Source organism: Salmo salar, chromosome 15 (genome assembly GCF_965601325.2).
Source record: "Salmo salar chromosome 15, fSalSal1, whole genome shotgun sequence".
In the NCBI taxonomy this organism is placed as follows: Eukaryota; Metazoa; Chordata; class Actinopteri; order Salmoniformes; family Salmonidae; genus Salmo; species Salmo salar.
In genome coordinates this window covers 41,604,083-41,629,547 of record NC_138305.1, presented here as the reverse complement: position 1 = coordinate 41,629,547, position 25,465 = coordinate 41,604,083, and the positions used below count along the sequence as shown (strand labels likewise).

General features: G+C 43.4%; 1 protein-coding gene across 1 annotated transcript in view; it reads left to right on the top strand.

The window, feature by feature from the left end:
* LOC106571368 (sodium/potassium-transporting ATPase subunit beta-1-interacting protein 2) overlaps positions 1-25,465 on the top strand; it is a 166,189-nt gene that overhangs the window by 83,863 nt on the left and 56,861 nt on the right. The window contains exon 3 of the mRNA XM_014144382.3: positions 8,022-8,102. Coding sequence (XP_013999857.2) covers positions 8,022-8,102 — 81 coding nt within the window. The remainder of the gene's footprint in view (positions 1-8,021; positions 8,103-25,465) is intronic.

Sequence of the window (25,465 nt, the reverse complement as noted above, 5' to 3'; positions counted from 1 at the left end):
AACCATACTCGGCCAATAAAGAAAAAACAACATAGACATACAATACATAGAATGCCCACCCATGTCACACCCTGACCTAACCAAACAGAGAAAAACGACTCTCTCAGGTCAGCGCGTGACAGGCGTGAATAAGAAAACCAGTCAGTATTGTGTACAGATCCTTGCAACATGGGGCCATGCATTATCATGGGCCTCAGGATCTTGTCACGGTATCTATGTGCATTCAAATTGCCATTTATAAAATGCATTTGTGTTCGTTGTCCGTAGCTTATGCCTGCCCATACCATAATCCCACCACCACCATGGGGCGTTCTGTTCACAACGTTGACATCAGCAAACCGCTCACACGACGTCATACCGGGATTAATCCGTGAAGAGCACACTTCTTCAGTGTGCTAGTGGCCATCGAAGGTGAGCATTTGCCCACTGAAGTCAGTTACGACGCCAAACTGCAGTCAGGTCAAGACCCTGGAGAGGACGACGAGCACGCATATGAGCTTCCCTGAGACAGTTTCTAACAATTTGTGCAGAAATTATTTGGTTGTGCAAACCCACAGTTTCATCAGCTACCCGGGTGGCTGGTCTCAAACGATCCCGCAGGTGAAGAAGCCGGACGTGGAGGTCCTGGGCTGGCGTGGTTACACATGGTCTGTGGTTGTGAGGCTGGTTGGACGTACTGCCAAATTCTCTAAAATGAAAAGAAAATATACATTCAATTCTCTGGCAACATCTCTGGTGGAATTTCCTGCAGTCAGCATGACAATTACACGCTACCTCAAAACTTAAGACATCTGTGTTGTGTGACAAAACTGCACATTTTAGAGTGGCCTTTTATTATCCTCAGCACAAGGTGCACCTATGTAATCATCATGCTGTTTATTCAGCTTCTTGATATGCCACAACTGTAATGGGAATGGATTATCTTGGCAAAGAATAAATGCTCACTAACAGGGATGTAAACAGATTTGTGCACAACATTTGAGAGAAATAAGCGTTTTGTGTGTATGGAACATTTCTGGGATCTTTTATTTCAGCTCATGAAACATGGGACAAACACTTTACATGTTGCGTTTATATTTTTGTTCAGTGTAGTAGGTAGAAAAAAACCTTGCCATTATTATCATGTCGTTAAATTTACTTTAGACAGATGGCAATGTTTTTATTAGTAAGCAAAGTTCATCAAAAATAGCTAGCAATGATAACTTTAGCTAGCTAAAATCCGTTGGTCTCCCCTCAATATTAACTAGCTAGCTAACATTTTACTGCATCTCCAGTCAATCTGGTTACATCATCACAATGATGACAAAAGGTATAAATGTATTGTATTTCCAAGCCACTGTAATACACTTTTGATTACATTTTCATCAGTGCCAACTGACAATGCATTGAGCAGAATGCTGTTGGGCATCAGTCCTAAAAGAATGTTCAAAACAGTATGGTGATGAAAAGTCCAAGCCATGAATACTGCATGTCACCATATACAGTTGAAGTCGGAAGTTTACGTACACCTTAGCCAAATACATTTCAATTCAGTTTTTCACAATTCCGGACATTTAATCCTAGTAAAAATTCCCTGTCTTAAGTCAGGTAGGATCCCCACTTTATTTTAAGAATGTGAAATGTCAGAATAATAGTAGAGAAAATGATTTATTTCAGATTTTATTTCTTTCATCACATTCCCAGTGGGTCAGAAGTTTACATACACTCAATTAGTATTTGGTAGCATTGCCTTTAAAATGTTTAACTTGGGTCAAACATTTCGGGTAGCCTTCCACAAGCTTCCCACAATAAGTTGGGTGAATTTTGGCCCATTCCTACTGGCATAGCTGATGTAACTGAATCCGATTTGTAGGCCTCCTTGCTCGCACACACTTTTTAAGTTCTGCCCACAAATGTTCTATAGGATGAGGTCAGGGCTTTGTGATGACCACTCGAATACCTTGACTTTGTCATCCTTAAGCCATTTTCCATGACTTTGGAAGTATGCTTGGGGTCATTGTCCATTTGGAAGACCCAGTTGCGACCATGCTTTAACTTCCTGACTGAAGTCTTAAGATGTTGCTTCAATATATCCACATAATTTTCCTTCCTAATGATGGCATCTATTTTGTGAAGTGCACCAGTTCCTCCTGCAGCAAAGCACAACATGATGCTGCCACCCCCATGCTTCACGGTTGGGATGGTGTTCCTCGGCTAGCATGTCTCCCCCTTTTTCCTCCAAACATAATGATGGTCATTATGGCCAAACAGTTCTATTTTCATTTCCTCAGACCAGAGGACATTTCTCCAAAAAGTATGATCTTTGTCCCCATGTGCACTTGCAAACCGTAGTCTGGCTTTTTTATGGCGGTTTTGGAGCAGCGGCTTCTTCCTTGCTGAGCGGCCTATCAGGTTATGTAGATATATAGGACTTGTTTTACTGTGGATATAGATACTTTTGTACCTGTTTCCTCCAGCATTTTCACAAGGTCCTTTGCTGTTGTTCTGGGATTGATTTGCACTATTCCCACCAAAGTACATTAATCTCTAAGAGACAACAGAACACCGTTCCTTCCTGAGCGGTATGATGCAGCATGGTCCCATGGTGTTTATACTTGCATACTATTGTTTGTACAGAGGAACGTGGTACCTTCAGGTGTTTGGAAATTGCTCCCAAGGATGAACCAGACTTGTGGAGCTCTACAATAATTTTTCTGAGGTCTTGGCTGATTTCTTTTGATTTTCCCATGATGTCAAGCAAAGAGGCACTGAGTTTTAAGGTAGGCATTGAAATACATCCACAGGTACACCTCCAATTGACTCAAATGATGTCAATTAGCCTATCAGAAACTTCTGAATCCATGACATCTTTTTCTGGAATTTTTCAAGCTGTTTAAAGGCACAGTCAACTTATTGTATGTAAACTTCTGACACACTGGAATTGTGATCCGATAAACTATAAGTGAAATAATCTGTCTGTAAACAATTGTTGGAAAAATTACTTGTGTCATGCACAACGTAGATGTCCTAACCGACTTGCCAAAACTATAATTTGTTCACAAGAAATTTGCGGAGTGGTTGAAAAACGAGTTTTAATGACTCCAACCTAAGTGTATGTAAACTTCCGACTTCAACTGTACATAATGATGCTTTGTCACTCTATCACAGAAACCTACATGATATCTACAGAGATGTTTTATCAGATCTTTCTTATTTATCTGTCATGCAATACAACATACAGTGGGAGTATAAATAGATAATAAATACCACTAGTGTCACCAATGACTCCTGTATTGATTTTTGGCCTCGATCATGTGCTTTGAACAGATACAATGCATTCAGAAAGTATTCAGACCCTTTTACTTTTTCCACATTTTGTTACATTACAACCTTATTCTAACATGAATTACATTGTTTTTCCCCTCATCAATCTACACACAATACCCCATAATGACAAAGAAAAAAGACACCCTTTACTCATTACTTTGTTGAAGCACCTTTGGCAGCGATAACCTTCTCGAGTATTCTTGGGTATGAAGCTTCAAGCTTGGCACACGTGTATTTGGGGAGTTTATCCCATTCTACTCTGCAGATCCTCTCAAGGTCTGTCAGTTGGATGGAGAGTGACGCTGCACAGCTATTTTCAGGTCTCTCCAGAGATTTTAGATCGGGTTCATGTCCGGGCTCTGGCTGGGCCACTCAAGGACATTCAGAGACTTGTCCCAAAGCCACTCCTGCATTGTCTTGGCTGTGTGCTTCGGTTGTTGTCCTGTTGGAAGGTGAACCTTCGCCCCAGTCTGAGGTCCTGAGCGCTCTGTAGCAGGTTTTAATCAAGGATCTCTCTGTACTTTGCACCGTTCATCTTTGCCCTGATCCTGACCAGTCTCCCAGTCAATGCCACTGAAAACCATCCCCACAGCATGATGCTGCCACCACCATGCTTCACCGTAGAGATGGTGCAAGGTTTCCTCCAGGCGTGATGCTTGGCATTCAGGTCAAAGAGTTCAATCTTGGTTTCATGAGACCAGAGAATCTTGTTTCTCGTTGGCCTGAGAGTCTTTCGGTGCCTTTTGACAAACTCCAAGTGGGCTGTCATGTGCCTTTTACTGAGGAGTGGCATCCGTCTGACCACTGATTTGTGGAGTGCTGCAGAGATGGTTGTCCTTCTGGAAGGTTCTCCCATCTCCACAGATGAACTCTGGAGCTCTGTTAGAGTGACCATCTGGTCACTTCTCACCCGTTTGCTCAGTTTTGCCGGGCGGCCAGCTCTAGGAAGAGCCTTGTTGGTTCTAAACTTCTTCCATTTGAGAATGATGGATGCCACTGTGTTATTGGGGTCCTTCAATGTTGCATAAATGTTTTGGTACCCTTCCCCAGATCTGTGCCTCGACACAATCCTATCTCAGAGCTTTACGGACAATTCCTTCGACCTCATGGCTTAGTTTTTGCTCTGACAAGCTCTGTCAACTGTGGGGCCTTAAATAGACAGGTGTGTGCCTTTCCAAGTCATGTCCAATCACCTGAATTTACCACAGGTGTACTCAACCAAGTTGTAGAAACATCTGAATGATCATCAATGGAAACAGGATTCACATGAGCTCGATTTCGAGTCTCATAGCAAAGGGTCATTAGGTTTTTCTAATGATCAATTAGCCTTTTAAAATGATCAACTTGGATTAGCTAACACAACGTGCCATTGGAACACAGGAGTGATGGTTGCTGATAATGGCCTCTGTACGCCTATGTAGATATTCCATTAAAAAAAAGCTTTTTCCAGCTTAAATAGTCATTTACAACAATATCAATGTCTACACTGTATTTCTGATCAATTCTATGTTCTTTTAATGGACAAAAATGTGCTTATCTTTCAAAAACAAGGACATTTCTAAGTGACCCCAAACTTTTGAACGGTAGTGTATGTAAGTAAGATATTTCTGTTTTTAATTGTTTTATAAATTTGCCAAATATAAAAAAACAACTATATTTTCATTATGGGGTATTTTGTGTAGATTGATGAGGAAATTGTTTCATTTAATACATTTTAGAATAAGGCTGTTGTCACGCCCTGACCATAGAGAGCCCTTGGTTCTCTATGGTGTAGTAGGTCAGGGCGTGACTAGGGGGGTGTTCTAGTTCAATATTTCTATGTTGGTGTTTTGTATGGTTCCCAATTAGAGTCAGCTGCTAATCGTTGCCTCTAATTGGGGATCATATTTAGGTAGCCATTTTTCTCGCCTGTGTTTGTGGGATATTGTTTGTGTTGGTGCTTGTGTCACCACGTAGTCACGTTGTGTTGCTTGTTTATTGTTTTGATTAAAGAAGTTTCACTTTAAATAAATATGTGGAACTCAACAAACGCTGCGCCTTGGTCCATCTCTTACAACAACTGTGACAGAATATCCCACCGAACAAGGACCAAGCAGCGTGTTCACGAAGTAAAGGAGTTTTGGACATGGGAGGAAGTCATGGGAGGACACGAGACCCTTCCTTGGCAGGAGTCGCAAAGGAGCATAGAGGGACAGCGACGACGCCGGAGACCGCGGCCACAGAAACCCCAAGATTTTTTTGGGGGGGGGGCACATGGAGCTGTCGGCTGAGCAGCGGAGAGTGCCAGAGCCCAAATGGCAGACGGTGGAGGACTTCAATGAGGGATACCGGAGAGAGGTGGAGGCGAGGATTATGCTGCAGCGCAGGCGTACTGAAGAGCGGGTCATCAGTCCGGTGCCATCTGTGCCAGCTCCTCGCACTCGCCTTGAAGAGCCAGAGACCGTCAGGGAGGAAATGGAGAAGTTGGGAGAGAGAGAGAGGAGAGAGATGTTGTGCAGGTGTGTTCTGCTCAACATTCGACCTGAAGAGCCTGTCAGCAGTCTGGTGAAGTCTGTGCCGGCTCCACGCATCTGGCCTCCAGTGCGCCTCCCCAGTCCGGTACGTCCTGTGCCAGCTCCCCGCACCCTCCCTGAAGTGCGTGTCAACAATCCGGTGCCACCTGTGCCGGCTCCACGCACCAGTCCGCCAGTGCGCCTCCCCAGTCTGGTACGTCCTGTGCCAGCTCCCCGCACTCGCCCTGAAGTGCGTGTCACCAGTCCGGTACCACCTGTCCCGGCTCCATGAATCAGGCCTCCAGTGCACCTCCCCAGTCTGGTACGTCCTTTGCCAGCTCCCCGCACTCGCCCTGAAGTGCGTGTCACCAGTCCGGTGCCACCTGTCCCGGCTCCATGAACCAGGCCTCCAGTGCACCTCCCCAGTCTGGTACGTCCTGTGCCAGCTCCCCGCACTCGCCCTGAAGTGCGTGTCACCAGTCCGGTGCCACCTGTGCCGGCTCCACGCATCAGGCCTCCAGTGCGCCTCCCCAGTCCCGTACATCCTGTGCCAACTCCCCGCACTCGCCCTGAAGTGCAGGTCACCAGTCCGGTGCCACCTGTGCCGGCTCCACGCATCAGGCCTCCTGTGCGCCTCAGCCCGGCGCCATGGCTGGATCTTGGGTCTGGGCGGGGGCTACGACCTGCACCGGAGCCGCCACCGACACTAGTCACCCCCCCCCCCCCCTAACCCCCCCAGTTGGTTTCAGGTTTTGCGGCCGGAGTCCGCACCTTTGGGGGGGGGGGGGGGGGGTGCTGTCACGCCCTGACCATAGAGAGCCCCTTGGTTCGCTATGGTGTAGTAGGTCAGGGCGTGACTAGGGGGTGTTCTAGTTCAATATTTCTATGTTGGTGTTTTGTATGGTTCCCAATTAGAGGCAGCTGGTAATCTTTGCCTCTAATTGGGGATCATATTTAGGTAGCCATTTTTCCCACCTGTGTTTGTGGGATATTGTTTGTGTTGGTGCTTGTGTCACCACATAGTCACGTTGTGTTGCTTGTTTATTGTTTTGGTTAAAGAAGTTTCACTTTAAATAAATATGTGGAACTCAACAAACGCTGCGCCTTGGTCCATCTCTTACAACAACCGTGACAGCTGTAACGTAACAAAATGTGGAAAAAGTAAAAAGGTCTGAATACTTTACGAATGCACTGTAATACAGTATATTTGTCTGAGCTCCCTACATGTAATGCAATTTGAATTCCCATTTCCTGTGCTTAGTATTGTATTCTGGATCACCTGTCTGCTTTTAAATACAATCAGATACTTCAAAATATCCTGCTTGTCACGTGTACTCCCTTTCCGGCCTCTAGGTCACCAAGCTGCTCGTTATGGCGCACACCTGTCACCATCGTTACGCGCATAATGACACTCACCTGGACTTCATCAACTCATTGATTACCTACCCTTTATATGTCACACCCTTTGGTTCCTTCCCCAGGCGTCATTGTTTCTGTTCCTGGGTCATGTCTGTGTGTTGTTTGTGTTATGTGTTGGTTTCATTTATTTATTAAAACACTCAATCCCTGAACTTGCTTCCTGACTCTCAGTGCACATCGTTACTGCTCCAAAAAATATCTATGTATGTCTTTAGATGCGCCATGTTTTAGATCAGGGTTGTCAATCTCATTTTGCCCTTAACCTTGTTGTGAGTACACATTTAGACCTTTTGACAGTACAGACATAAAAGTGGACCTTCTGTACTATAACAACATCTTTGTGTTCTTCACTAACAATTTCATTTTGACACATTTCAGAATGCTTTGATAAGCCTCCATCCTATCTCTAAGGAGCCTCCGAGCTGATAATAGCTGCTGCTTCGGCAAAAGCTAATGGGGATCCGAATAAACCAATAAACACGCACACATTAACACTCTGCTTCAATACCGAGAAGGCACTGAATGTTTAATTATGGCATGTCTCAGATCTGTGTGAAGACATACCCAGAAGATAATTAATTACAAAGAAACACTATGATCTTGGCCCAGATACTAACGAGAATCCAAATATGCATTTGTTTTTGGGGTGTTATTCTGAACTTGACACCACTTGTGGTGTTCTAATACTGTGATACTGTTAGTTCAGTGGTGTGTGCTTCCTCTCCACCCCCCCCTCTCTCTCTCCCCTCTCTCTTCTCTCTCTCACCTCTCTATCTCGCTCCTCTCTCACTCTCTCTCCCATAGTATGCAGTGTGGCTGGTGCTCTGGGTGACCTGGAATGTCTTCATCATCTGTTTCTACCTGGAAGTGGGGAACCTCTCCAAGGTAATGTGACCTGCTTAGAGCTGTACAGGACTGGAGAGCTGTTATTATTACCTGCCCGGGAACAGAGGCCATGGATAAAATGTCTTTAATGGCCTTCTCATGCAATTTAATCACGGGTTACACATTACTTAACTGGTTCTGAAAGAGATAGCTAGCTAAGCTAGCAATCTATCTAGCTGCCGCTCTGTTATTTTTCTTCAAAATGTTTTGGAACGAAAAGAGCACAGTGTGTACTTTTACAAGCATGAATACAAAAGGAGTAGTACTATACCGGAGCTGATGTGTCAATAAGCACTGTTGGTTCACTGTTGGTTCAAGGTAATACAGTAATACTGCAATATAGATGCAAATGTGTCGTCTCTCTCTCTCTCTTTCTCTCCGTGTCTCTCTCCCTCACCCATCTCCCTCTCTTTGCTCCCCATGCTCAATCTCTCTCATTTCAACTAGCAATTTATTCCATAATTTTTCATCTGCTCATGTATGTATGAGAAAATGAGAGAAGATATAATTAAAATGTCAAAATGTCCAATATTGTACCCAATTAAAAGGCAAACCAGCCGTGTAACTTGATTATCCAATTCATCAAGTGCTTTTATCTATTACGTTTTCATTTTCCAAATGAAACTGAAATGACTAATCCCTTTATTTTGATCACTGACTCTGAGCGCTTCTCATGATCCGATAATATTAGAGCTGTGGAAAGGAGTCAAATAGACACACTAAGGTTATATTGCTGAAACTTTTGGTCACAAACATGCCTGCATTACATGAAAATATTCTATCATGAACGATAACTATTATTAGGGTTATTGATCAAGCTTATTTACCAGTATGGTCATTTTAGTTCAGTGGATCCACATAGAAAGGAAAGAGAACATGTATGGGTATTTTGTCGCACCATTTGTGTTGTGCTTATCGGAGAGGAATGTCTGTTAATTTATTAGTCGATTGTGTTTCCGTGTTGCTTAGTCATTACTGTTTCATCTTATCTGGAATCTATGGCAACAGATGGCACACTCACTTAGTCTCACAGTCTTCACTCTCCACCAGCCTTTGCCAAAATGGCTTCATTCCTCCTCAATTGCCTTTGGAGGATTTGGCAGTTTCACCTCAGAGATATCTTAGCACTTTTGAAAAGCATCAGGGGATGGCATCTGTTGCGTTACAGTTTTATTACAGTGCAGTTGATGTCATTAACTGCTGGCAAATCACATGGGTTTGAGGCTATATACACCTTGGCGAACTCAATCCTGTTATTTCCACAAATATACGGTCTCTGTATAGTATATTGCCTTTTTTTCAGTGAGATCTGAGTTTTATGCCATCTAACTTGCCTGAAAGAAGAGCATCCTTAGAAGAGGATGTTCATTGGCTTGGCACTGAGAACATCTGTTGACCAAATACGAATGCAGTGATCCTCAGTTCAAGACAAGACAGAGGGTTTGTAGGTGGTATACAGTAGGATTTCTGAGGCTTGTGTGATTGGCTTGTTGTGGACTGGGGACTGGCAGGACTGGTGTGTCATCTTTTGAAGCTGGGCTTCCTTTGGGGCCTGCGGTCTGTCATTACTGCAGCGCCATCACAAACCAAGAGCCCGCTCCTCTATTGACGCTGAGGCTCCTCAAGAGCTTCTTCACTCATGCCTGAGCTGCTGCTGCTCCCAGCCCAGCACATCTTTTCTCCCTTGCTCCCAGACTTCCTTCACAATTTACCAGAGTCAGTTCCCTCAAATGGCCTTGTCACTTGTCTACCCAGTGAGAAGAGAGGCACTGAGGCATCAACTCATCGCTCCTCCTCGTTTTGCCAGGCTGCCGAAAATGGGCATCCGGTATTCGACAGTGCTGTAGAGCTGAGGTTCTGTTGTTCTGAGTGTGATTCCGCTGCATGTTCTGCACGGTGGGTCTGCTCAGGCACTTTAATTAGTAACAGTAAAGTGATAGTATGTTAGTTAGTGTGATTTATTTGGCTCACGTAGGTGTGGCTCATGATTTATTAATGTGGGTGTAATGTGTTTAACCAGGAGAGAATCCATCGGGACCTGCCGAGGCAGCAATGCAATTAGATTTACATCACACACAGAAACAAATAAAGATAAATAAATGGGAAGAATCCCTACGTCTGTTCTTCATTAAATAGCGAGGTCCTTCTTACAGGTCTCAACGAGTTCAATCACTCTGCCGAGAGGGACGTATCTAGGTGAAAGCCAATAGTCTATCAGGAGAGTGATTGACATTGAAATAGTGAATGACTTGAGAGAGAATAAACAGCTATAGTATTTTTAGTAGATCAGGTTTGGGCCTGTAGAGAGAAAATGTCATCATGTTTCTTTGACATTAAAGAGAAATGGTGGCCCTCTGAGTTGCGGATGTCTCAAGCAGCAAACTGTGCACTCTTAACGAGAGCTCCCCTCTGGGTTGTGTTTGTGCTTTAATATGTGAATGGGTTAAAAGCTGCAAACTCTTTGGCCTGTTGTCCATTTCCATTGGCATGCCCAGAGAGATGCTGGGGATTGGATTTGGAGGCCATCAGCAGGGGACTGGTGGCACAGAAAGTGACAATGAAGAGCAGGGGAGAGTGGGTAGAGCGGGCGTAGAGAGCCATGTAGCTCCAGGCTGAGCTCAGGCACAGTAAATAAGACGTGTCCCAGCCATGGCAGCAGCCAGCCTTCTAGCTTCTAGGCAAATAGTCACAGGCTGGCAGAGAGGAGGAGGAGGAGAGAGCTGATGGAATAAAAGCTGCTCACAAACTTCCCTCCCAATCTGGGAAAGACGGAAACATCTGGCCCGTCTCCACACACTAACTTCCAGAAAAACAGCTCACCTCTCCTCACCCAGGAATCTCATCCAGGCTGGAACAACCTGACATCTACATAAACAAGTAACTCCATCGGAATGGAGCTTTCTGACATTTTAGTATGGGATTAATGGAAAATATTGTGTGCCAACGTTCTCCAACTCCACATTGATCCTGCCCTCTGTATTTGAGCCCTCTAGCTCTAGGCCTTAACAATTGCTGACTGCATTATGAAAGTACTAAGCAGTTGTTCAACGTTCAAATCAAAGCAATGGTAAAAATTCTGTCTGAAGGATTTAGGACTAGAGGAGAATATATGATAGCTTTGATGCAAATATCTTCTCAGTTCAATTGAATTAAAGATACCTGTTTTTGGGCAGTTTGTAAGAAGTTCCTATTTTGTTATGTCATAATGCTGATATATTTACATCCCTGTGAAGTATTGATATGGTTGTAAGTGGCATGGCAGAGCCTCAATGAGTAAATCCTTACTTTGGTAGGTTATATGTGCCCTTTTTCTTGGAGCAATTTTAAATGCATGCGGCAGGCCTTCTTCCTTTCTGCATGCTCTTCATAGTCTTCATATACAGTAAAATGCTGGAATTCTGATAAAGTGTCAGAGCAGGGAGTGATAAAGTGATTTATAGTCAATTTCACTGGAGAGGAGGGAAAAGTCTGGGTCTGTCAGCACCATGAAGGCCCTCAGAATAGATGAGTTACAGTACATGTGCTAGCTCAAAAAGGCTATTATTTCCCATCACCGGCCATCGCAGACTTAGCCGTCTAGTTTAGGGACAGACAGGCTGGCCGGAGGAGTTTAACAGGGGAATCGGACACTAGAACTCCTGAACTCCTACATTAACTTCTACATTAACCTCTCTAGGGTAGGTGGCACCAAATCGTCCCACCTACGTAACAGCCAGTGTAATCCCGTGGCGCGTTATTCAAAAACCTCAAAAATGCAAAAACTTCAATTTTTCAAACATATGACTATTTTACACCATTTTAAAGACAAGACTCTCGTTAATCTAACCACACTGTCCGATTTCAAAAAGGCTTTACAACGATAGCAAAACATTAGATTATGTCAGCAGAGTACCCAGCCAGAAATAATCAGACACCCATTTTTCAAGCTAGCATATAATGTCACATAAACCCAAACCACAGCTAAATGCAGCACTAACCTTTGATGATCTTCATCAAATGACAACCCTAGGACATTATGTTATACAATACATGCATGTTTTGTTCAATCAAGTTCATATTTATATCAAAACCCAGCTTTTTACATTAGCATGTGACTAGCATGTGACTAGCATTCCCACCGAACACTGCCGGTGAATTTACTAAATTACTCACGATAAACGTTCACAAAAAGCATAACAATTATTTTAAGAATTATAGATACAGAACTCCTCTATGCACTCGATATGTCCGATTTTAAAATAGCTTTTCGGTGAAAGCACATTTTGCAATATTCTCAGTAGATAGCCCGGCATCACAGGGCTAGCTATTTAGACACCCAGCAAGTTTAGCACTCATCAAAGTCAGATTTACTATAAGAAAAATGTTATTACCTTTGCTGTCTTCGTCAGAATGCACTCCCAGGACTTCTACTTCAATAACAAATGTTGGTTTGGTTCAAAATAATCCATAGTTATATCCAAACAGCGGCGTTTTGTTCGTGCGTTCAAGACACTATCCGAAAGGGTAAATAAGGGTGACGAGCATGGCGCAATTCGTGACAAAAAATGTCTATATTACCGTACTTCGAAGCATGTCAACCGCTGTTTAAAATCAATTTTTATGCCATTTTTCTCATAAAAAAGCGATAATATTCCGACCGGGAATCTGCGTTTAGGTAAACAGACGAAAGAAAATAAAGCATTCGGTCGACTCGGGCATGCGCCTAAGCCCATAGTACTCTGATCGGCCACTTGCCAAAAGCGATAATGTGTTTCAGCCAGAGGCTGCCTCGATATCGTTCAGCTTTTTCCCGGGCTCTGAGAGCCTATGGGAGCCGTAGGAAGTGTCACGTTAGAGCAAAGATCCTCAGTCTTCAATAAAAAGAGCCAAGATGAAACACAACTTCTCAGACAGGCCACTTCCTGCATGGAATCTTCTCAGGTTTTGGCCTGCCATTTGAGTTCTGTTATACTCACAGACACCATTCAAACAGTTTTAGAAACTTTGGGGTGTTTTCTATCCAAAGCCAATATTTATATGCATATTCTAGTTACTGGGCAGGAGTAGTAACCAGATTAAATCGGGTACGTTTTTTATCCGGCCGTGTCAATACTGCCCCCTAGCCCTAACAGGTTAATCACGGACACTCCCATAGAGTAGCCTACGTATATCCCTTACTAACTTTGTGAACATCTCACTAGACATAAGGGAAATATGTTGTAATAAAAAAAATTGTGCAAAAACATCACCTTCTGATTAAACTCTGTATTACAGCTGAAGCAATGCAGGCCTATCACCAGAAGTATGTTTGCTTTAATCATGGATAGGTAATTACTCATGTTATAGCCTTTGGCAGTGCACTAAACCTAAATTGCCTGACTAGTAATATCCAGTTGTTCAAATTGATCCCATGGAGCAATCAGATCACTCTAGATTCCCTAACGAGCAGACCAGCACACACTAGTCTACTCTGACTTTGTTTACATTTTATAGTTACATGCACTAGGTTTTTAAGAGCCATGTTTCTGTCTCATAGACCTCTGATATATATAATCAGAGTCTATTTCAAGAGCAGAGCTCAGGGTTTTATAACCTTTTAGGGGTTCATCTATATATCAGAGTTCCTATTATTTGAATCAATCTGGCCTGGGCTGAATAAGTCATTAAAAGTACCTGAAGCCTGCCTTTTATTGAGCTATTTATAGCCTGGGTGCCATGTTGGACCTCATGAGTTGTGACCCTGTCATGGTTCAATGTGCTGCTGTTAAGAGTTGACGAGCTCAGTGTTATGTCATTTAACAGCCTAATAGATTGAATATGTATTCTCCTTGGTGACTAAAGGCCAAACCAACGACATGGACTTCACTTGATTGAGTTCAAATGAACTTGATCCACTCCTTGATTTCACTGAGACTCATTGATTCAACTTGGTGAAACATTTTGAAATATATTTGGACCCATCTATCATGTATGTACGAAAAGGCATAGCAAATGTAAAGATGGCGAAATGTATCAATTGTATTGACCATAACCAGATCAATGCATGAGAAGACAGACTGGGAACTAGCCATTAGGGTAATAACAGGCTAAAGGCAGAGTAAAACGTAAGGCATGCTCAAGATGCCTCCCTGATGAATGCTGAAGTCTGCGGAGTGCTCTCAGGGCATTAAAGATGACAATAAAAGTTCCCTCTCCAGTGTGCTGTTCAGATTAGAATGACACTAATGCAGTGCACCAACCAAGTTGGTGCTCGGAGAGGCTTGTTGATGTTTCACCACTGTCTCCGCTCTACATGAATGCTTCATTCTCCACCCGCCTCGGTCAGTAGTCAATATACTGTACCAGAGCCATGTACATTTTACATTTTAGCAGACGCAGACGCTCTTATCCAGAGCGACTTAGATCTATCTAAATATATGGCTCTGTACTGTACTATATATACATTTTAAAGTGTTTGTGGAAAATAAACAGCACTAACATCCCATAAATCAACATTCACATTTCAATCATGTGACAAAAGTTAATACTTGAGCCTGTGTGGCAAAAGCTATGTGACATCAAACTGTCCTTTTGTCAGTACATTGTTTTGTTATAATCCATTTACTTGAGTTAAATTTCCCTTTCAACAAGCCAGAAGTTTCTCCCATCAATCATCTCTCGGCAGGGGGCCTGTGTGTTTGTCCCACTGCTCCATCTGTGACGGAATGTGTCATCAGCAATGTCAGTCAGCGGAAACAAACAAACAGGCCCAAAATGCCAAACTACCTCTTTTGATGCCTACGGCTGTACAGCCAAATGATATTATTCCCATTCCATTCACATTCTGGCATGGATTCATATGACTGTAAAAAACGCACATATGATACATAGTCCAGCATAGCATATTGGGAACTATTGTCAGCTGCCTGTAAAAGGCAACCCATAGAATGAAGAACTATGTGCCAGTGTATAATGGATGCAGGGGCAATCAGAATCAGAATAATTTCTCCATTCACCTGAGAGAAGGAGCCGTTGTCTGGGAGCGAGAGGGTAGAGAGATGAATGTGCTGATCAGCGCAGCGTGGTGCCATCAGGGGCGGGGTGATTTGTCCAAAGTGCCGTGATTGGCAGGGCTTGACCAGCATGTCAGGTGGGGAGAAATTAGTCATATCCAACAACATGACAGCACAGCCGGGTAGGAACCAGGAACCAGGAGATTGGCGTCTCAGTGGAGAGAATCCAGAGCAGGAAACAGGCCTATGGGCTGAAGAACCACTGTAGCATCCCATAATACATCACTCCACTTACGGGTATGGGACCTCAGTGGACGGAAGGTAGTAGGGAAGCATATAAAGTAGGGCTGTTCTGTTGGTGATGTGGGAGAATACCTAAATGTGCCAAGAAATCCACAAAGACTGGTTATCATTGTCAAAATGTTTGCAGTGTTCTAGTCTGATAAAGTGATAAAGTGTTAAATATCAACCCAGCCTAAATCAGACACTTCGTATTCGACCACACATTCAGTGACTGGGGCGAGTATCCAGTGGCAAGGACACTGCTAAAAGCAGTGGTGGGGCTCTGAGACAATGGTGCTCTTAAATGTTGCATGCTGGGAGAAAGCCGGTTCACCCCAGGTTCATCCTTCAACCATCCTTTTTGTCTCTGAAAGAAAACGGGGAAAAGTATACGCAGTAACATGTCCAATAGTGCCATTAGAAGAAAAAAAACAATTGGAATTTGGCGGGATGATACACTACATAACATCTCATTCCAAAATGGAGTTGGTCCCCCCTTTGCTGCTATAACAGTCTAAACTCTTCTAGGAAGTCTTTCCACAAGATGTTGGGACATTGCTGCGTGGACTTCCTTCCATTCAGCCACAAGAGCATTAGTGAGGTCGGGCACCGATGTTAGGCGATTAGGCTTGGCTCGCAGTCAGAGTTCCAATTCATCTCAAAGGTGTTTGATCGGGTTGAAGTCAGGGCTCTGTGCAGGCCAGTCAAGTTCTTCCACACCGATCTCGACAAACCATTTCCGTATGGACCTCGCTTTTATGCACAGGGGCACTGTCGGGCTGAAACAGGAAAGGGCCTTCCCCAAACTGTTGCCACAAAGTTGGAAGCACACAATCGTCTAGAATGTCATTGTGTGCTGTAGCGTTAAGATTTCCCTTTACTGGAACTAAGGGGCCTAGCCCAAACCATGAAAAACAGCCCCAGACCATTTACAGTTGGCACTATGCATTCCGGCAGGTAGTGTTCTCCTGGCATCCGATAAACCCAGATTCATCAGTCGGACTGCCAGATGGTGAAGCGTGATTCATCACTCCAGAGAACGCATTTTCACTTGTCCAGAGTCCAATGGCGGCAAGCTTTACACCACTCCAACCGACACTTGGCATTGCCCATGGTGATCTTAGGCTTGTGTGCCGCTGCTCGGCCATGGAAACCCATTTCATGAAGCTCCCGACAAACAGTTATTGTGCTGACGTTGCTTCCAGAGGCAGTTTGGAACTCGGTAGTGAGTGTTGTGATTGAGGATAGACAATTTTTACACCCTACGAGCTTCAGCACTCGGTGGTCCCATTCTGTGAGCATGTGTGGCCTACCACTTTGTGGCTGAGCCATTGTTGCTCCTCAAAATGTTCCACTTCACAATAACAGCACTTACAGTTGACTGGGGCAGCTCTAGCAGTGCAGAAATTTGACGAACTGACTTGGAAAAGTGGCATCCTATGACGGTGCTACGTTGAAAGTCAATGAGCTCTTCAGTAAAGCCATTTTACTGACAATGTTTGTCTATGGAGATTGCATGGCGGTGTGCTCGATTTTATAGACCTGTCAGCAGCGGGTGTGGCTGAATAGCCAAATCCTCTAATTTGAAGGGGTGCCCACATATTTTTGGCCATGTAGTGTATGAGTTTAATACTGCCTAAAGCTATAGACAGTGTCAACAGGCTTTTTCAGCCTCTTGGTGCCATAGCTGTTATGGACAGTTTGTTGAGAAAATCAGTTCTTATGATACCTTATGGACATCATAAACACAACTGCAGTCCAGAGACACCCAGTGCAGCCATCTTTAATTCCTTCATATTGATATCTGCCTGATAGCTGTGACCTGAACACTGAAGGGACATTTAAAGCATTCAAATATAATTAAAAGCAACTGACCTTTTGAGCTCACCAAGAGGAAAAATAATAAACCATGCGATGCAGTACAGGATGTATATCATTTAACACAAGCATTTAGAATTTAGAATCACAGCTCTTGATTTATGTTGACCCTTCTGTTTGAAGGTCAACAAGTACAGGAGAGTTCCCCCACCCTACTCTCTCTCTCCGTCACAGATTAGCAAAGACAGCCACTGGTACAAACACTTACACAAGGTCCGCTACAACAGTCAACCTCATCAAACACTGTGAGGTTGGTCATTTGTCACACCTTATGTTGGTCATTACCTCCAAACTGTACTGGAGGTAATAGTGAGAGTATCTGTAGTATCCATGCTACTGTAGCTAGCATTAAATCACAAATGTATGGCAATGGCATAGTAATGGTAGCTTGTCACATATTGTATTGTACTGTAGCTCAGGAGAACAGATTAGAGTGAATGTCCGTTCTCTCAAACAGAAGGACTTGATTTATCAGTATGTGGATCCGAGTAATGGGGTGTCAGAAAAAGAGCGAGATAAAGGACTGAAGCACCATTTTGGCCTCTCTCTCTCTCTCCCCTCTCTCTCTCTCTCTCAGCATCATTACACAAAGAGCAATTGGTTCACTGCCTGTTCTCCTATAATATCATTCCAAAGGTCAACCTTTATTGCTAATTGCTCAGAAGAAAATTACACTTTCTTTCTCACTCACTTACCCAAGACACGATAAAATATAAAAAATTATGTTAGTCAAAACAAAACCAGTTAGTTGTTTAGCTTTGCATTGGTACTGGTCTTTTTGGTGTGCTATTTTAGAGCAATAGGGACTATTTTGTTGTTATTTTGTGAGCCTGCTTGACCATTGGAGCCCAAGAGAGAAGAGGACGAGTCTGCACCTCAGCTTCTCAAATTAAATAATATATTGAACTATAAAAGCTGTGATCATCTGTATTGCACAGTATGCATAGCATTTACTATGGTTCAGCTATATCATAATAATGAATAATATCATATTACGATTTCTAAGCTGCCTTGACTAGGATGCATCTATCACTCTCCCTGAATGAATGACATTTACCATGAATAGAATTCTCTGTCCTTTAGTGAACACCACATTGTAGACAACCCCTGTTGCTACTGTTACAGAGAATGATCGCACGGGACTACACAAACAAATTATCAAACCAAAAAGAAACAAAATAAATGAAACCTCCTTCAGCTGTTCATCTTTCTCTCATAAATCTGCTGCAGCCCAGTTTCTGTCAGACAGTTCAGTTCTTAACACTGGGGGCCTACTGGAGAGAAGTGATGAGCAGAGCTACAGAGACCCATTTAAATGTGCTACTTATGCTGTTTTTAAAGATCCTTTCCAGCCCGAGAGAAATTTAACACATGAAATTGAATCTTTTGAAAAGTTATTTAGGATATTCTCATTGAAGTGAGAATATGATATTATATCCCCATTTCTTCTTTGTGAGGGGAATGGATTGGTAAAAGAGACAGTGATTTTACAGGGTTTAAGAATGAGTCTTAATTTCCACCTTCCTATTTTACACTTGTCTGTTATGTATTTTACAGCGTTCTGGCTCTCCCCTCAACTGCTATGTCCTCCATCAGTCATCTCAATCCTCAGGGCCCAGTTTTTCAAAAGTTATCTATCTGGATTTCACCTATCGGATAAGATTAAATGCATAGAAATAAAATTGATAGAACGGACGAACCATTGACTTGAATGGGGACTCCTGTTCTATTCATTCTATTTTAGGGAGGCAGGTAGCCTAGTGGTTAGTGTTGGGCGAGTAACTGAAAGGTCGCTGGTTTGAATACCTGAGCCGAAAAGGTAAAAACTCGGTCGATGTGCCCTTGAGCAAAAGCACCATAACCCTAATTTTCTCCAGGGGCGCTGTACTACTATGGCTGACCCTGTAAAAACAATACATTTCCCTGCACATATCTGGTGTATGTGACAATAAAACATCATTTTTTTTATCCTATCAGATAGGTAACTTTAAAAAAACTGGGCCCTGGTGGTGCGGGACAACACTGGAATAAATTGTTTTTAAGTCCCCCTCATTCGCTGCGCATAGACACAGGGATACGGTTTGCATCTATGGACAGTGTGCATGAATATTCCCAGTGTAAGGATATCATTCTTTCACACTGTTGTAGTTATGACGGTTGCCCCACCCATTGTTATGGTTGTGAGAATCCTGGTGACCAGTTAATAATCATGGCTGTAAGCAGAGACAGCCAAAATATTTGCAGCATGTTAATTTGATGTCTGTCTGATATTTTATTTTTGAATGATTCTTACTCTCCGAAAGTAGGTCACTCAGAAATAGACATTGGTGTGTCTGGCTGGTTCCATCCACTGATCTCTGTCAGTAGCATTTCATTGCGACGTTAGTTGAAAAGTGGGTTTGTGAGAGATTCTGACACAGAGGAGGTGGGGGGGTACTGTTGGTACTGTTGTACCACACACATACATTAGAATGTTATTTAGCTCTCTTCCCTCCTCAAATTGTATTTGTCACATGCGCCGAATACAGCAGGTGTAGTAGACCTTACCGTGAAATACTTACTTACAAGAACCTTAACCAACAATGCAGTTTTAAATAAATAGAGTTAAGAAAATATTTACAAAAAAAAATAGAAAACATAATATTGGTGATGTGGACACCAAGGAACTTGAAACTCTCGACCAGCTCCACTACAGCCCTGTCGATGTGAATGGGGGCGTGTTTGGCCCTCCTTTTTCTGTAGTCCACGATCATCTCCTTTGTCTTGCTCACATTGAGGGAGAGGTTGTTGTCTTGGCACCACACTGCCAGGTCGCTGATTTCCTCCCTATAGGCTGTCTCATCGTTGCCGGTGATCAGGCCTACCGTCAGAAAATGTAATGATGGCGTTGGAGTCGTGCTTGGCCACGCAGTCATGGGTGAACAGGGAGTACAGGAGGGGGCTAAGGACACACCCCTGAGCGACCCCCGTGTTGAGGATCAGTGTGGTAGATGTGTTGTTGCCTACTCTTACCACTTGGGGGCGGCACGTCAGGAAGTCCAGGATCCAGTTGCAGATTGAGGTGTTTAGTCCCAGGGTCCTTAGCTTAGTGATGAGCTTTGTGGGCACTATGGTGTTGAACGCTGAGCTGTAGTCAATGAACAGCATTCTCACATAGGTGTTCCTTTTGTCCAGGTGTGAAAGGGCAGAGTGAATTGAGATTGCATCATCTGTGGATCTGTTGGGGCGGTATGTGAATTGGTGTGGGTCTAGGGTTTCTGGGATGATGGTGGTGATATGAGCCATGACCAGCCTTTCAAAGCACTTCATGGCTACCGACGTGAGTGCTACGGGGCGAGAGTCATTTAGGCAGGTTACCCTCGCTTTCTTGGGCACAGGGACTATGGTGGTCTGTTTGAAACATGGTCAGGGAGAGGTTGAAATTGTCAGTGAAGACATTTGACAGTTGGTTCGCACATGCTCTGAGTACACTTCCTGTTAATCCGTCTGTTGACCTGTTTTAAAGGTCTTGCTCACATCGACTACGGAGAGCGTGATCAGTCAGTCGTCCGGAACAGCTGGTGCTCTCAAGCATGCCTCAGTGCTGCTTGCCTCGAAGCGAGCATAAAAGGCATTTAGCCAGGAGTGCCGCTTCTGGATGAGCATTTTCTTGTTTGCTTATGATCTTATACAGCTCGTTGAATGTGGTCTTAGTGCCAGCGTCAGTTTGTGGTGGCAAATAGATGGCTACGAAAAATATAGATGAACATTCTCTTGGTAGATAGTGTGGTCTACAGCTTATCATGAGGTACTCTACCTCAGGCGTGCAATACCTCGAGACTACTTATTAGACATCGCGCACCAGCCGTTATTGAGAAATATACACACACCCCCACCCCCAGTCTTACCAGACGTAGCTGTTCTGTCCTGCCAACGCATGGAAAATCCAGACAACTGTATATCTTTCGTGTCGTCGTTCAGTCACAACTGAAACATAAGATATTACAGTTTTTAATGTCCCATTGGTAGGATAGTCTCATATGGAGCTCATCCAGTTTATTCTCCAGTGATTGCACGTTGTCAATATAACGGATGGTAGAGGCAGGTTACTCACTCGCCAACGAATTCTCACAAGGCACACTGATCTGTGCCACCTGTATTTCCTTATTTTCTTCATGCGAATGACGGGTTTTGGGCCTTGTCTGGGAGCAACATTATATCCCTCGCATCAGACTCATTAAAGAAAAAATCTTTGTCCAGTTTGAGGCGATTAATAGCTGTTCTGATATCCAGAAGGTATTTTCGGTCATAAGAGATGGTAGCATCAACATTATGTACAAAATAAGTTACAAACAATGCGAAAAAACACACAAAATATCACAATTGGTTAGGAGCCCGTAAAATGGCAGCCATCCCCTCTGGCGCCATTGCTTAATTCTGTGCTGCAACACAGATTCCAAGATATCTTGTCATCACATTTTGTATAGCTAGCTGAGTCATTCAAACCATGAAATACAGTCTGATACATAATAAACCAAAACATATTTTTCCTTTCACTCAGTGTCTCCTTACAGATGTAGGATCTTAATTTTAGCCAGTTTTCTACAACAGGAAAATAATATTGTAGCAACAGGAAATGTGAATTATTATATTACATTATAATTAATGGACTTTTTTTTGTAGGTGTTGATACATTTTACAAACTTTAGAAGTGCAGCAGAATTCTCTGTAACAATAGTTATTTATTTGTTTTGTGTTGTGTAGCGCTCCCTTTTTATCATTGCCTGGGTTTTTATCTCTGTGGATTAAATGAAATACTAAAGACTTAATGACATTGAGCTCTCCCCGGTGCAGTGTGTCTCAGAACTTTCTCTGATTCCGTGCTCCTGGCATGTTTATAATTATCTTACAATAGGGAAAGCTAAACTTAAAGGATTCAACTTGTGTTGATGAAGGTCAGGATGAGTGTTTTTTGGGTCTCCACGCACCTTCTGTCTTGTCAAGCTTAATCAGAGTGACGTCAGGGCGGGGGGGGGGGGGGGGGTAATTGAGATTTTGCTTATTTCACGGGTCTATCAGAGGCTTTTGTCTGGGAGATGCTCTGTGTGAATACTAACTGTGTTAGCCAGGGCTGCCTAAGGCCTGTCTGAGGACCATGCTCCTAGCTGCCTCCTGGCCCAGAACAGCATGGGTAGCATATTTCTGGAGGGGACAGGAGGTGAGGTCATGGGGATGACAGCCGTTAAGAATCAGTCATCTGGGTGCCTCCAGCTGAGCCAGGAGATCTAAACCCAGACCTGCTCTCTCCTGTACATCTAATTGCAGCTAGGACAGAACCCAAAGGGTCTCAACCACTCTGATGAGCATGTAGGAACTGACTCAGGGTCAGTGAGAGATCACATGTCTGTTCCCAGCTACACATAGGGCACAGGGAAGACCATCTCTCATTTATTATAACAAAGCTTTCATTCCTTACGGTGATCCTACTGTAATAATCATACTCTGAGGTATTGTATGTATTTCTGAATGATATTGTATCATTCACATGTTTGCTGTTGTCAGTCTTTTTGGCTGTTTTTCCATAGTTACCATAGAGAGACAGCCAACAATGAAATGGATGTGTCATTCATTAGCATAACATGATCATTGTGTGCGAACAAGGTATGGCAGTGTGGCTCAGCTGTGGATCCTCTGCATTAAAACACAAGGATGGAAAGTAATCACACTGTAATTCCCAAGGAGGGAGTGGAATACAACCAGCCTTGGAAATGAAGCGGCTAATGATGAGAAACAGTAATTCCGGAGCAAACGGCGTATCATGTGGAAATGATCTGAGGCAACACAGCTCCCTGTTAGGCTTTTCAATACCCGCCATCCATCAAAAACATATTACGTTTTAAAAAGAAACGCAGCCACTGCGCTGAATAAGAAATAACATTCAATTGCATTTAATGGTTGATCAGGTTCATGAGGGAAGAGGTCCTGTCTGTGATAAGAACATTTACTGTCAGTCTGAGATTAACACTATCAGTGTATGGGATTTAAGCTTCATATAAATCAGCTGTACCTTCTATTTAGTTACTGCGATGGTTCTTAAATATAGACAGGGACTTCATGTTCTAGAATGACAGCTTGGTATGATCAAGCTCAAGTAGCAATGATGTGAGACTACTTTACTCTCTCCATAAACCCTATGTCCTTGGAGATATGATTAGTGTTGTTATTTTGATTCTCGGTAACTGGCCGTGTCGGTCTGATTATGGATGAGAATCAATCTGTCATTTGGAGAAGATCAGCTGCTAATGTCTTATTGACACTGAGTCACAGGGACAGCAGCACAGTGGGGACTATTTGATTCACCGGGGGCCATTACCCTAGTTTGTTAGCTTAGTTAGATCAGTTAGGCCAAAATAGTTGAGCAGTTCTCGTTGATATTGTGGTGTATTCCAAGATGGCTGACCATAAAGTTGCTTGTGCAAGCTGTCCACATCTTTTAAAAACAAGAATTAATGAACAATAGAACAGTTGAAAATTTTTGTGAAAAGTAATGAAAATCCATAATCCCTTTCTTGGAGTCAGGTGATTGTACGTCTTCTTTCTCAGAATCCATCCCCATGTCCCAATCCTCCTCACTCTCTTCATTGCTTCAGGAATAAAGCTGGGTAGGCATCGCCGCACTACAGCAGACACACAGTGAGAATCCTAAAAAGCCTGTCAGTTTTTTTGCCTATATAATAGGCCTATGTGTTTTTATTCATACCAGGCTGTTGTGTGGTTTGTTTCAAGGCTCTGACGTTGCTTCTGCATGCCTTCACAAACTAACGAAGACATATGAAGACAAAATCTGTCGTCAGTGTGATAGGTTGGTTCAGTTTCTCTCTCTACCTCGCTATTGTTTGACTACAGTATATCCTCCCTTCCTTCCTTCCTCTCTCCTCCCTTCACTCATCCATTCCCCTCATTACGAGGAACAATTAACCTCCTGTGGAGTGTGATAGAACCCTGCTGCTTCCCTCTCGCCTCCTTTCCTCCATCTCTACTTTTCTCCACCACACAGCACTAGCTGGCTGTGTCATTTTGGGGCTCTCCTATAGAGCTCTCTTATAGTCTTCTACATACAGTAATGGCCCTATAGCCCTAGTGCTGGGCATTATGAGAGATAGGCGAGCTAAATCCATCGTTTATTATCTCATTTCTCCCTCCCCGTGCCTGCAGTGAAATGCCAATCAATACCATCACCTAAATGATTGATTAGCTTTGTGTCATAACAACAGACTTGGATATGTCAGTGGTGCTCCCCAGGGTTGGGTGTGTTGCGTTTGCCTTTTATTTTGTCTCATACGTGAAGATGTTGTTGTAAGTCTCACATAGAAAAAGCCAGATAATCATACACCCACAGCAGAGGCCATCTCATTCACAAACACATGATTATGGACCTTATGAAAATCCATAAGGCTGCTCCAGGCTTTCAGGAGACTTGTGGACAAATACGATTTGATCCTCCTAAATGGAATGTGGCATTATCTGTGTGTGCTATATGCCTGTTAAAGAGCTCTCTGTCCTCATACGTAATTATAACATGTTTCTCCCTGAGCCATTCTCATGATAGCATCTCCATATAGTATATAGAGGGGTCAAACCAGTTGGGAAGGAGATAGATGGTGATCCCATTCCTTCATGACACAAGAGGATCTACAGCAAAGACCTCCGTCGCAATACGTAGGTCACTGTTAGTCACTTGACTCACACATGCCCAAGATGCAACCATTCACATTTCACTGAATCGATTTTCCATGTTTTCCCTGAATGAAAGGGTACAGTATTGAAACTGGCAGATGGAACAGGGAAATATACCCTACTCTTCTCTTTAGGTGGGTTTGAATGCCAGGCTTCTTCTTTTTGTCTGGAAGGAGTACACGCATGCACACACACACACACACACACACACACACACACACACACACACACACACACACCACGCACGCACGCACACACACACACACACACACACACACATCCTGGTATAATGACATCTCAAACACGCCTCAGTCTGTTAAGCTGGAGGATTCACAGGGATTTGGTATTCCAATGAAATGTAAATGACCCTGCTGTGAGGAGGAGCTGCATGCTGCCTCAGATCACTCTCCATGATCAACTTCCTATTCACCTCCAAAAAGTGGCCAGTCGGCAGCCTTGGTCAGACCACATCCTGTCATTACTTTTTCTTTATATAACTGCCTTTTGTGTCACTTT